This window comes from Nansenia antarctica, assembly GCF_963989245.1.
Source record: "Nansenia antarctica genome assembly, chromosome: 6".
NCBI lineage: Eukaryota > Metazoa > Chordata > Actinopteri > Argentiniformes > Microstomatidae > Nansenia > Nansenia antarctica.
The window spans coordinates 74,309,599-74,323,597 of record NC_137676.1 but is presented as its reverse complement, the minus strand read 5'-3'; the positions used below and the strand labels follow the sequence as shown (position 1 = coordinate 74,323,597).

General features: G+C 47.7%; 1 protein-coding gene across 1 annotated transcript in view; it reads left to right on the top strand.

Annotated features, from left to right (window-relative positions):
* fam124a (family with sequence similarity 124 member A) overlaps positions 1–13,389 on the top strand; it is a gene marked incomplete at both ends in the record, with an annotated part of 45,269 nt that extends 31,880 nt beyond the window's left edge. Inside the window, 2 exons of the mRNA XM_080534892.1 lie at positions 12,409–12,441; positions 12,535–13,389. Of these exons, the coding sequence (XP_080391018.1) occupies positions 12,409–12,441; positions 12,535–13,389 (888 nt within the window). The remainder of the gene's footprint in view (positions 1–12,408; positions 12,442–12,534) is intronic.
* Between the last annotated feature and the right edge of the window lie 610 nt (positions 13,390–13,999).

The window sequence follows — 13,999 nt, the reverse complement described above, 5'->3', positions numbered from 1 at the left end:
AATTCTTATTTATTTGGTTTAAAAAGCAGAAATCTTGAATTTTTAGACAAGGTTACTGGTGTCGATATTGTTATTTTGCAGGAGACTTGGTGCAAAGGAGATGTCCCTACTGGGTGCCCTCCTAACTATAGAGAGATTATAGTCCCATCAACTAAACTAAATGGAGTCACCCAGGGCAGAGACTCTGGGGGGATGTTGATATGGTATAAGTCACAACTAGCTGACTCTATAGAAATAAAGAAGAAAGGGAAAAATCACATTTGGTTAAAAATACAAAAAGATATAATTTCCAGCGAGAAAAGCATTTTTCTATGCGCAATTTATAATCCCCCAATAGAGTCTCCATATTTCAGTGAGGAGATTTTCTCCATCATAGAAGAAGAGATCAGTCATTTCCAGGCCCAGGGATCTGTGCTGATCATGGGAGATCTAAATTCTAGGACTGGTGAGGAGGTAGACTTTACTAGTACTGAAGGTGACAGTTACATCACTGGAGATAACCTTCTTTTTCCTAACCTTACCAACAGGAATAACTATGATAAAACCACAAACAAGAGTGGAAAACAAGTGCTGCAGATTTGTAGAGCGTTGGGCCTGTACATTGTCAATGGAAGGCTGCGAGGGGATTCTTTTGGACGGTATACGTATTGTTCAAGACTTGGAAGCAGCACCGTTGACTATGCTATAACAGATTTAGACCTAAACTCTTTGAGAGCCTTCACAGTAAAAGAACAATCACCTCTATCAGATCACTCCCAGATCACTTTATATCTAAAAAGGGCAGACACAGGTAATATATGTTCTCAGTCCTGTAATCTGTATAACATAAAGAGGAAATACAGATGGGCCCCAAACAGTCCGGAGCAGTACCAGAATGCTATGGTCAGTGAGTCAACACAGTCTCTTCTAGACTCCTTCTTGTCCCAGACTTACCCTCAGAATACTGAAGGTGTAGAGTGCTGTCTGGCACACATTAACCACATATTTGATCATTTGGCCTCATCCTCAAACTTAAAATGCAAAACAAAACAACAAAAGAAAACAAACAGGGAAAGGTGGTTTGATTTAGACTGTAAATCCATTAGGAAGACACTAAGAAATATCTCCAACCAAAAACACAGGAATCCAGAGAGTCAGGAGTTACGCCTTAGTTACTGTGACACTTTAAAGCAATATAAAAAAACACTGAGAACAAAAAAAGACCAATATTTACAAAACCAACTAGAATTAATTGAAGAGTCTCTGGGATCAAATAAATTCTGGGAAAACTGGAACTTATTTACCAAGAAACATAAAAATGAACAATCAATTCAAGATGGTGATACATGGAAAACACACTTTGGGGATCTTTATAGAAAACATACAAAGAATGAAGCCCAAGAGCAGATCTCAGATAAATTGAAAACCTTTGAAAGAGCTATTAAGGACTATCAGACCCCACTGGATTTCCCAATCACTGAATTAGAATTGGAAGACAAACTAAAGGTTCTGCAGAACAAAAAAGCATGTGGGCCTGATGGCATCTTAAACGAGATGATAAAATATACCAATAGAAAATGTAAATTGGCCATTCTAAAGGTATTCAACTTGGTACTGAGTGTGGGTCATTTTCCTGAAAGCTGGAGTGAGGGGCTGATTACACCCATTTTCAAGAATGGAGACAAATTTGATCCAAACAACTACAGAGGTATCTGTGTAAGTAGTAACCTAGGGAAGTTATTTGGCAGCATTCTAAATTCAAGAATTATATATTTCCTCACAGAGCACAATGTCTTGTGCAAAAGTCAAATTGGATTCCTCCCAAATTATAGAACATCTGACCACATTTTCACCCTACACACACTAATAGATAAATACACAAATCAAAACAAAGGAACAATTCATGCATGCTTTGTCGATTTTCAGAAAGCTTTCGACTCAGTTTGGCATGAAGGTTTACTTTTTAAATTAATAGAAAGTGGAATAGGGGGAAAGTCATATGATGTCATTAAATCAATATATGAAAATAATAAATTGGCTGTTAAAATTGGTGATAAACACACAGACTTCTTCCCGCAAGGGAGAGGGGTGAAGCAAGGATGTAACCTCAGCCCCACCCTCTTCAATATATATATTAATGAACTGGCACGGTTATTAGAACAATCACCAGCACCTGGTCTCACCCTTACTGACACAGACATTAAATGTCTCTTTTATGCAGACGACCTAGTCATACTGTCCCCAACTAAAGAAGGTCTTCAGCAAAGCCTGAACATTCTTCATCAGTACTGTCAGACTTGGGCCCTGACAGTAAATATGAAGAAGACCAAAATTATGACCTTCCAAAAGCGATCACGGTTACAGAAGAATCAACCAGTGTTCAAAATAGGTGGGACCCAAATAGAACGGACAAATACCTATACATACCTAGGTTTACAAATTACTTCCACTGGGAATTTCTGTGCAGCTGTGAAGGAACTCAAAGACAAGGCAAAAAGGGCTTTTTATGCCATCAAGCGTTCAATTCAAATCCAAATTCCAATTAGGACATGGCTCAAAATATTTAAATCAGTTATAGAATCAATTGCATTGTATGGCAGTGAGGTATGGGGTCCCTTATTACAAAGTGATTGGGCAAAATGGGACAAAAATCCAGTTGAGATCCTGCATGCAGAGTTCTGCAAAACTATTATCAGGGTACAAAGAAAATGCCCAAACTCTGCATGCAGAGCTGAATTAGGCCAATATCCTTTACTGCTAAATATACAGAAAAGATCTATTAAATTCTGGAGCCATATTAAAAAGAGTGACCCTGCCTGTTACCATTATAAAGCCCTTGCCTGCCAAGAGTTGAACATCCAAAGGAGCCCCCTCAGTCAGCTGGTTCTGAAACTAGCTGACCTCTCACCTTCTGACATCACAAACCCCAGACAGCCTCAGTGCAGCTACACTATCACTCAGAAGATTAGACCTAACCAAATTATAACTAAAGAAAAAGATAAATACATCACATATTGGAACGAACTCACACAATCACAACACAAACTAGAAACATATTTGGCTCTAAACAGACAGTATACTGTGGCAGACTACCTAACCACAGTAACTGATAAAAACCTGAGAAAGACTTTGACAATGTACAGACTGAGCGATCATAGTCTGGCAATAGAGAAGGGCAGACACAGACAAACCTGGCTGCCCAGAGAGGAGAGGCTGTGCTGTCACTGTGATGACGGAGCTATAGAGACAGAGTTACACTTCTTAGCACAATGTAAAAACTACACAAATATTAGAGAGGAGTTCTTCCCAAAATTTGAAACAAATTTCCCAGAATTCCGAAGTATGACAGAAAGGGAAAGATTACCAGCCCTTCTGGGGGAACAGAAAGAATGTGCAGTTTTGGCTGCAAAATATGTCAATTCCTGTCACAAGAAAAGGGACAACCAGTAGGACATACATACAGTATGCCATGTTTTATTCTCTGCACCACCTGCTTTATTTTATTTATATTATTTTTATTTATTATTTTTTCATGTCATTGATATTATGTTGTTATGTTGTTGTTCGTCATATCTGTGATTGTGCTTTGGCAACACTTGTAAAACGTCATGCCAATAAAGCCTGTTGAATTGAATTGAATTGAGAGAGAGAGAGAGAGAGAGAGAGAGAGAGAGAGAGAGAGAGAGAGAGAGAGAGAGAGAGAGAGAGAGAGAGAGAGAGAGAGAGAGAGAGAGAGAGAGACAGAGACAGAGACAGAGACAGAGAGAGACAGAGACAGAGACAGAGTTCAGTGAGGTGTGGAAGAAGGAAACACTGGTGCTTTGTCACTCTGTCCCACACACACACACACACACACACACACACACACACACACACACACACACACACACACACACACACACACACACACACACACACACACACACACAGAGAGAGAGAGCTGGACAGCATCAGACAGAGGAAACAGACTCATCGCAGCGCGGAACTCTGAAGGGGCAGGAAGTCCTCCTAAAACACGCTGCTAGCCTAGCGAGGCGCGCTCGCTAACTACTGCTCACACACACACACACACACACACACACACACACACACACACACACACACACACACACACACACACTAAAGCGGGGTACACACATAAGGAATTTCAAAATCTTAACAGAAATGTTATCTGAGACAGACCCCACACATGAAGAAACAAAATCTTGGATTTGAACAGCCTTGATCGTGTTGTGTGTGGTGTGCGCGAATTTCCCCATTTCAGCACCCCACAGACATAAAGATTTTCATTACGACAGACTCCAAACTCTCTAGTCTCGTTCCCCAAGCCATGTCAATGAGAAAATAAACCACAAACAAAATCATATCCATAAAGGCAATATTAAAAACGATGGGTTCACGCGAGATTTCTCTCTAAAACCGCTAATTTCACCAAACAATCTGGCAACCCTATGGTTTCTGGTCGGAAGTATTGAACGCATTTCACATTTACGATTGCCGGCCACGCCCATTTTCCGAGCAGGTTGTCGGGAGAGTTGATTGCACAATTGAAGAGAAGTGACTCTTAACACACCTCACACCACAGGATTTTGTTATTGGAAAATGTTAAGATCCATCTGATAACCGGGCGTTTTCTGTCGTTTTCAGACATCCGAAAATCGGCCAAAACCGGCCAAAACATCCTTATGTGTGTACCCCGCATTAGAGTTATTCACTTACACATGCACATACAAAGACACAACCTCATGTGCTCACATACTCATAGACATACACACACACACACACACACACACACACACACACACACACACACACACACACACACACACACACACACACACACTCCGCTTACAACGATGTGGGTGGGTGGTACTACTGCACACTACTACTGGAGGGGGTGGGGTTACACACTGGTACTGGATGGATGGGGTGGGGCGGGACTACACACTGGTACTGGAGGGGGTGGGGCGGGTTACACACTGGTACTGGAGGGGGTGGGGGGGGTTACACACTGGTACTGGATGGGGCGGGACTACACACTGGTACTGGAGGGGGTGGGGCGGGTTACACACTGGTACTGGATGGGGCGGGGTTACACACTGGTACTGGATGGGGCGGGACTACACACTGGTACTGGATGGATGGGGCGGGACTACACACTGGTACTAGATGGGGCGGGACTACACACTGGTACTAGATGGGGCGGGACTACACACTGGTACTAGATGGGGCGGGACTACACACTGGTACTAGATGGGGCGGGACTACACACTGGTACTGGATGGATGGGGTGGGGTTACACACTGGTACTGGATGGATGGGGCGGGGTTACACACTGGTACTAGATGGGGCGGGACTACACACTGGTACTGGATGGAGGGGGTGGGGTTACACACTGGTACTGGATGGATGGGGCGGGGTTACACACTGGTACTGGGTCAGGTGAGGTTGGTCCATAAACTGTCTCTTATTGTAATGAAGCGGAAAGCAACACGGCAGCCAGCTGTAAACTCAATCAGGAAGTTCACCACAATGTTCATGGAAATGTGAATGTGAAGTCTTTCCATGCCCGTGTGTGTGTGTGTGTGTGTGTGTGTGTGTGTGTGTGTGTGTGTGTGTGTGTGAGCGTGGAAAACTGGTTGTTGGGGTAGAAACAGCAGGATGAGAGGAGGGGGGGCGGCTGTGGCGCAGGAGGTAGAGGCACTGTCTGTCTGTCTGTCTGTCTGCCTGCCTGCATGTCTGCCTGTCTGCCTGCCTGCCTGTCTGCCTGCCTGTCTGTCTGCTTGCCTGCCTGCCTACCTACCTGCCTGCCTGCCTGCCTGCCTGCCTGCCTGCCTGCCTGCCTGTCTGTCTGCCTGTGGACAGTGATGAGTTCTCCAGCTATTGGTGCGACTCATTAACCGTTCTGGCTGGGAACCCTCCACTCCCCAGGGCCTCCTCCTCTACTCCTCTCTCCCCACCTCCCCACCTCCTCATCCCAGGGACCTCCTCTCTCCCCACCTCCCCACCTCCTCATCCCAGGGACCTCCTCTCTCCCCACCTCCCCACCTCCTCATCCCAGGGACCTCCTCTCTCCCCACCTCCCCACCTCCTCATCCCAGGGACCTCCTCTCTCCCCACCTCCCCACCTCCTCATCCCAGGGACCTCCTCTCTCCCCACCTCCCCACCTCCTCATCCCAGGGACCTCCTCTCTCCCCACCTCCCCATCCCAGGGACCTCCTCTCTCCCCACCTCCCCACCTCCTCATCCCAGGGACCTCCTCTCTCCCCACCTCCCCACCTCCTCATCCCAGGGACCTCCTCTCTCCCCACCTCCCCACCTCCTCATCCCAGGGACCTCCTCTCTCCCCACCTCCTCATCCCAGGGACCTCCTCTCTCCCCACCTCCCCATCCCAGGGACCTCCTCTCTCCCCACCTCCCCACCTCCTCATCCCAGGGACCTCCTCTCTCCCCACCTCCCCACCTCCTCATCCCAGGGACCTCCTCTCTCCCCACCTCCCCACCTCCTCATCCCAGGGACCTCCTCTCTCCCCACCTCCTCATCCCAGGGACCTCATATTCACTACCTTAGCAGTGTAAACCACGCGTTTATATTCTCATAAACATAGATTAAGACTGGTCTAAGCCTTAGACTAGTTTTATATTCTCATAAACATAGATTAAGACTGGTCTAAGCCTTAGACTAGTTTTATATTCTCATAAACATAGATTAAGACTGGTCTAAGCCTTAGACTAGTTTTATATTCTCATAAACATAGATTAAGACTGGTCTAAGCCTTAGACTAGTTTTATATTCTCATAAACATAGATTAAGACTGGTCTAAGCCTTAGACTAGTTTTATATTCTCATAAACATAGATTAAGACTGGTCTAAGCCTTAGACTAGTTTTATATTCTCATAAACATAGATTAAGACTGGTCTAAGCCTTAGACTAGTCTTATATTCTCATAAACATAGATTAAGACTGGTCTAAGCCTTAGACTAGTCTTATATTCTCATAAACATAGATTAAGACTGGTCTAAGACTTAGACTAGTCTTATATTCTCATGTTAGACCAGTCTAATTAAGACTGCCTGTTAAAAAATAAGACTGACTTATTTTGAGGGGAGAAAGATAGCCACCTTCCCCCCTGGCTAAGCTTGACTTAAGAGTTGTGTTGCTATGGGAACGAGTCAGCCTTAAGTGTCAGTTGGTTGTTTTAATGCAAAGCGACTGACTAGCCTCCACACGAACGCATCCATTGCGTATGATTTAGCTACGATTAACGTTACTCGTAGCTGACAAGCCCATGGTTTATGGAGCGGTTTGGTTTTGTTTGTCAAGTAGCTAGCTAGCCCCATAGCTCAAACTAGGCATCAGTTATGGCAGAGCTGCCAAGTCTCACGCAATCGCTGTGAGACTCACGCATTTCAACCAGTTCTCACGCTCTCACGCCGCATCTCTATTTCTCACGGCGAGAAATAACAATTGTTTTACGGGACTTTTATTTTTTAAATTCCTTGAAAGAAAGCTACCGGACATGAGTTTCGTGGCATCTTTCTGCACGCGCGTTAACTTGAGTCTGCAATCGAAGCGGCAGGCGAGCGCTGATGGAAGAACCTGTGTTCACGCGAGCTGCAAGAACGCAGCAAGCAGTGTTGCCAGATTGGGCTACTTTTGGTCACACTGGACGGGTGGATTCGGCAGCTTTTAGACGGGTTGGGCTGGACATTGTCAATTCCGTCTGGCAACCGTGGTAGCAAAATATGTGCATACATTACAACATCGTATCTGGTAGCCTACTGGACTGGGTTGCACCAATATGGCGTAAGTCATTACTAAATGCAGGCATTTAGTAGTTACTAAACCCCTAGTTGTTACTAGTTAGTTTCAAACTAGTTGTTTACTAATTTCGGTTGCACCACGCCAATCTTTTGCCAATCTTAGCTAGTAAATACTCAGTTTTGGCAACTGTTTTTTGTTTCTCTACTGTAACATAACCAGGTACATTAATAATAATAATTATTAATAATTACAATTTACAATACAAATACAACAATTGGGGGTCCCTAAAAAAAAAATTGGACAAAATCACCCACCAAGCCCTCATTCTGACCCAGGAAAAACCCTGGTATGTACTGTATAACATGATAGCCATCTATGAGCAATGCACTGTATATAAGATGATGACCACGGGTCTTTCTGCTGCTGACCAAGGGGCTGAGTCCTGTTGATGGGGCCAATTTTTCTTTTAGAGTCTGTAGGCTACTGTATTTGTTCATTAAGATTTCATAAATATGATATATTGTCTGAATTCTTTTCTTGTTTTATAAAATGTTAATTATTTTCATTTCTTGTGCTGGTTCATTATGAACAACATGTAAAATTGCAGGAAACTAGCACAAATAATTGGGTGGGAGAGAGGGGCCGCCGCTGCCAAAACGTGCACAGTTTTGGGTCGCTCCACCGCCAAAAAATCTCACTCCAAACATTTGGTGAAACTTGGCAGCCCTGGTTATGGGGCTAGTAGCTAGCTAACACTGTAACTCCAGAGTGGTAAACTAATTCACTGGTTAAAACTGCTAAGCAGTATACTTTTCTCCACATTGTATTCCTCATATATACAGACGTTTTCAGCAGAAGAAAAGGGAGTTGATCTCTCATATTTTCGGCCGCTAGGTGTAGTTGTTCCGCCGCCATGTTTCTTTTCTGTCAAGTGTCTTATTTTACCTAGAATGCATTGCGTGACAGGCTATCTAAAGTCAGTCTTACTTTAGTCACTCATCGGCTAGCTTTAAGCAACAGGAACATTTTAGAGTCTATAGCAAGACTGACTTAAAGTGAGATCTAAGTCTAAGACTGGGTCTGTCTTTATTAAAGTGAGATCTAAGTCTAAGACTGGGTCTATCTTTATTAAAGTCAGATCTAAGTCTAAGACTGGGTCTATCTTTATTAAAGTGAGATCTAAGTCTAAGACTGGGTCTATCTTTATTAAAGTGAGATCTAAGTCTAAGACTGGGTCTATCTTTATTAAAGTGAGATCTAAGTCTAAGACTGGGTCTATCTTTATTAAAGTGAGATCTAAGTCTAAGACTGGGTCTATCTTTATTAAAGTGAGATCTAAGTCTAAGACTGGGTCCATCTTTATTAAAGTGAGATCTAAGACTGGGTCTATCTTTATTAAAGTCAGATCTAAGTCTAAGACTGGGTCTATCTTTATTAAAGTGAGATCTAAGTCTAAGACTGGGTCTGTCTTTATTAAAGGGAGATCTAAGTCTAAGACTGGGTCTATCTTCATTAAAGTGAGATCTAAGTCTAAGACAGGGTCCATCTTTATTAAAGTGAGATCTAAGACTGGGTCTATCTTTATTAAAGTCAGATCTAAGTCTAAGACTGGGTCCATCTTTATTAAAGTGAGATCTAAGACTGGGTCTATCTTTATTAAAGTGAGATCTAAGTCTAAGACTGGGTCTATCTTTATTAAAGTGAGATCTAAGTCTAAGACTGGGTCTATCTTTATTAAAGTCAGATCTAAGTCTAAGACTGGGTCTATCTTTATTAAAGTGAGATCTAAGTCTAAGACTGGGTCTGTCTTTATTAAAGTGAGATCTAAGTCTAAGACTGGGTCTATCTTTATTAAAGGGAGATCTAAGTCTAAGACTGGGTCTATCTTTATTAAAGTCAGATCTAAGTCTAAGACTGGGTCTATCTTTATTAAAGTCAGATCTAAGTCTAAGACTGGGTCTGTCTTTATTAAAGTCAGATCTAAGTCTAAGACTGGGTCTATCTTTATTAAAGTGAGATCTAAGTCTAAGACTGGGTCCATCTTTATTAAAGTGAGATCTAAGTCTAAGACTGGGTCTATCTTTATTAAAGTCAGATCTAAGTCTAAGACTGGGTCTATCTTTATTAAAGGGAGATCTAAGTCTAAGACTGGGTCTATCTTTATTAAAGGGAGATCTAAGTCTAAGACTGGGTCTGTCTTTATTAAAGTGAGATTTAAGTCTAAGACTGGGTCTATCTTTATTAAAGTGAGATCTAAGTCTAAGACTGGGTCTATCTTTATGCAAACCGGCCCCAGACCAGAAACAGACCAGAAAAGAACTGAACTGAACAGAACTTGAGCAGAGCAGGGTCAACCTTTCTCCTGGCCCCTCCAGTAAACTGTACTCTGCGGTGGCGTTGGCCTCTCTGACACACACAGACAGTAAACTGTACTCTGCGGTGGCGTTGGCCTCTCTGACACACACAGACAGTAAACTGTACTCTGCGGTGGCGTTGGCCTCTCTGACACACACAGACAGTAAACTGTACTCTGCGGTGGCGTTGGCCTCTCTGACACACACAGACAGTAAACTGTACTCTACGGTGGCGTTGGCCTCTCTGACACACACAGACAGTAAACTGTACTCTGCGGTTGCGTTGGCCTCTCTGACACACACAGACAGTAAACTGTACTCTGCGGTGGCGTTGGCCTCTCTGACACACACACACAGTAAACTGTACTCTGCGGTGGCGTTGGCCTCTCTGACACACACAGACAGTAAACTGTACTCTGCGGTTGCGTTGGCCTCTCTGACACACACACACAGTAAACTGTACTCTGCGGTGGCGTTGGCCTCTCTGACACACACAGACAGTAAACTGTACTCTGCGGTGGCGTTGGCCTCTCTGACACACACAGTAAACTGTACTCTGCGGTGGCGTTGGCCTCTCTGACACACACAGTAAACTGTACTCTGCGGTGGCGTTGGCCTCTCTGACACACACAGACAGTAAACTGTACTCTGCGGTTGCGTTGGCCTCTCTGACACACACACACATTAAACTGTACTCTGCGGTGGCGTTGGCCTCTCTGACACACACAGACTCTGCGGTTGCGTTGGCCTCTCTGACACACACAGACTCTGCGGTGGCGTTGGCCTCTCTGACACACACAGACAGTAAACTGTACTCTGCGGTTGCGTTGGCCTCTCTGACACACACAGTAAACTGTACTCTGCGGTTGCGTTGGCCTCTCTGACACACACAGACAGTAAACTGTACTCTGCGGTTGCGTTGGCCTCTCTGACACACACAGTAAACTGTACTCTGCGGTTGCGTTGGCCTCTCTGACACACACAGTAAACTGTACTCTGCGGTGGCGTTGGCCTCTCTGACACACACAGACAGTAAACTGTACTCTGCGGTGGCGTTGGCCTCTCTGACACACACAGTAAACTGTACTCTGCGGTGGCGTTGGCCTCTCTGACACACACAGACAGTAAACTGTACTCTGCGGTGGCGTTGGCCTCTCTGACACACACAGACAGTAAACTGTACTCTGCGGTTGCGTTGGCCTCTCTGACACACACACACACAGTAAACTGTACTCTGCGGTGGCGTTGGCCTCTCTGACACACACAGTAAACTGTACTCTGCGGTGGCGTTGGCCTCTCTGACACACACAGACAGTAAACTGTACTCTGCGGTGGCGTTGGCCTCTCTGACACACACAGACTCTGCGGTGGCGTTGGCCTCTCTGACACACACAGACAGTAAACTGTACTCTGCGGTGGCGTTGGCCTCTCTGACACACACAGACTCTGCGGTGGCGTTGGCCTCTCTGACACACACAGACAGTAAACTGTACTCTGCGGTTGCGTTGGCCTCTCTGACACACACACACGCAGCAGGAGTAGATAGGGTTGCGTTGGCCTCTCTGACACACACAGACACGCTTGACAACACCTCAACCAAGCTGAGGCACTCAGGAGACTCGCTAGATCTGCATGAGCGCACCACGCAAGTAAACAACAAGCCAACAATTCCCAATTCCCAGTAAACTTCACTTCAGAACCAGAGAACCGTGTTCCGTGTCGGTTCCTCGTGCAGAACGCTTGTCGTCTCTGGTCGGGTGGAACCAGCCGGATCCTGCTCGGCTCGCTCGTGCTCTGGAACGTTCTGGAACCGACCGTGAGCGTCGGGGTCCAGGCCTTTAGTTGTTGTGGTTTGGGCTTGGGTGTGTAACATACCTTTGTTACCACGGTAACATACCGTGTAGCTTAGCTCAGAGGCTGGGTTAGACATTAGACCTGCCCCACATGGGAGGCTGGTGGAGGTAGAAATCGGAGGACGGGCTCGTTAATGTAATGCATGGAATGGAATGAGGGATGGTATCTATCAGGTGTTTCTACCTCCACCAGTTTCTACCTCCACCAGTGTTTCTACCTCCACCAGCCTCCCCTGACCTCCACCCCCAGCCTCCCCCATTCTCCCCTGCCCTCCCCCAGCCTCCCCTGCCCTCCCTCAGCCTCCCCCAGCCTCCCCTGCCCTCCCCCAGCCTCCCCTGACCTCCACCGGTCTCCCCTGCCCTCTCCCAGCCTCCCCTGCCCTCCCCAGCCTCCCCTGCCCTCCCCTGCCCTGATCAGCTGTGTCAACACCTTGTGTGTGGTCCCTCTCTGGCAGGTCCTCGGGGCGCGCTCCAAACGGAGACACACCGTCGGCCAGTTCCTTCAGCAGCAGCAGCAGCAGCAGCGGCGGCCAGACGCCTCCTCCTCCTCCTCCCCCCGGAGCCAGACCCCCCCCACCCAGGAGGCCACTAGGACCCCCCCCGCCTGGCCCTGCCGGACCTCCCAGACCTCCTTGCCTGGCGAGGACGCGGAGGAGGAGGAGGAGGAGGAGGAACTGGCCTGGGCTCGCCAGCGCCACCCCCCGGGGAGGGCATGGAGGGCGGGTCACCGCACGCGCTCCCTCTTCTCCCTCGCTCCCCCCGACGAGGACGGGCGTGGACCCGGGGGAGGGGGGGGTCTCCCGCTCCCGCACTCCCACTCCCGCTCCGCCTGCTCTTCCCCGGGCCCCCCCCCCTTCCCCTCCCTCCTGGCCCCACCCCCCTCCCGCCTCGACGTGGACACTCTGGTCGGCGCCGAGGAGACGGACGTGGACACGGGGAGGAAGGTGGGGGGCCTGGCGCCCGCGGTGGGGGGGGGGCGCGCCGTGGACCTATCGGTGGTCTCGGCCTACGGCAAGCCTCGCCTACGGCCCCGCCTCCTCCTCCCCCCTCCTCGCCCTGTGTCGGCCCCCCCCAGAGACGCCCCTGCCCCCTCCCCCGCTAGGGGGCGTGTCCTCCCGGCCAAGGCGGCGACGTTAGGCCGCCTCCCCCCCCCCGCCATCCCCCGGAGGACCAGTAGCCTGGCGCTTCCGCTTCCACTCACGGCCAATCACACACCTTCTTCTTCCACCCTGCGGAGGTCCCGCCCCCCCGACAGCGCCGGCTGCCTCCTGCCTCCGAGCAGCCCCCCGCACCCCTCCCTGTGCGACGCCTCCTCCCTCGGCCAATGGGAGTGCAGCAGCTCTGACGGCGTCAACAACGGGGGGGCGGGGCTACGAGACGGAGACAGAGACCAGGGAGGTCAGGCAGAGGACGGAGACCAAGAGTTCTACATCTGAAGCGTCTGAGCATCAGACGACGTCTTTCTAGGACGTCCAGGCGACGTCTTTCTAGGACGTCCAGGCGACGTCTTTCTAGGACGTCCAGGCGACGTCTTTCTAGGACGTCCAGGCGACGTCTTTCTAGGACTTAAGACGATTCTGTAGTCCATAAGACGTCCTAAAGACGTCACCTGTACGTCCTAGAAAGACGTCATCTGGACGTCCTAGAAAGACGTCATCTGAACCCACATTCCGGCTTCCCTGAGGACGTCCCTTTTGGACTCTTTGTTTACTGGGCCTTACACTCCAAAGTGTGCACTTGAGTCTTCGACCCTTACACTCCAAAGTGTACCCTCATCCGCTCTCCCTAACTCCTATCGTCGACGGCGTTGGACTGGTTTAAACCAGATCTCGATCGATGACGCCGGGGTAGTGAACGAGTACACACTACCGTGGGGTAGTAGAGGAGTAGTACACTCCTCTCTAAAAGGCTTCGTCATTCGTCCCCGTAGAGGTGTGAAAAAACGGTTCTAGGTGTTCTAGGTGGAACCCAAAGGGGTTCTTCAAAGGGTTCCCCTATATGCTATGAGGCCAAAATGAGGAATCCTTCTAGAACCATCTGAGAGTG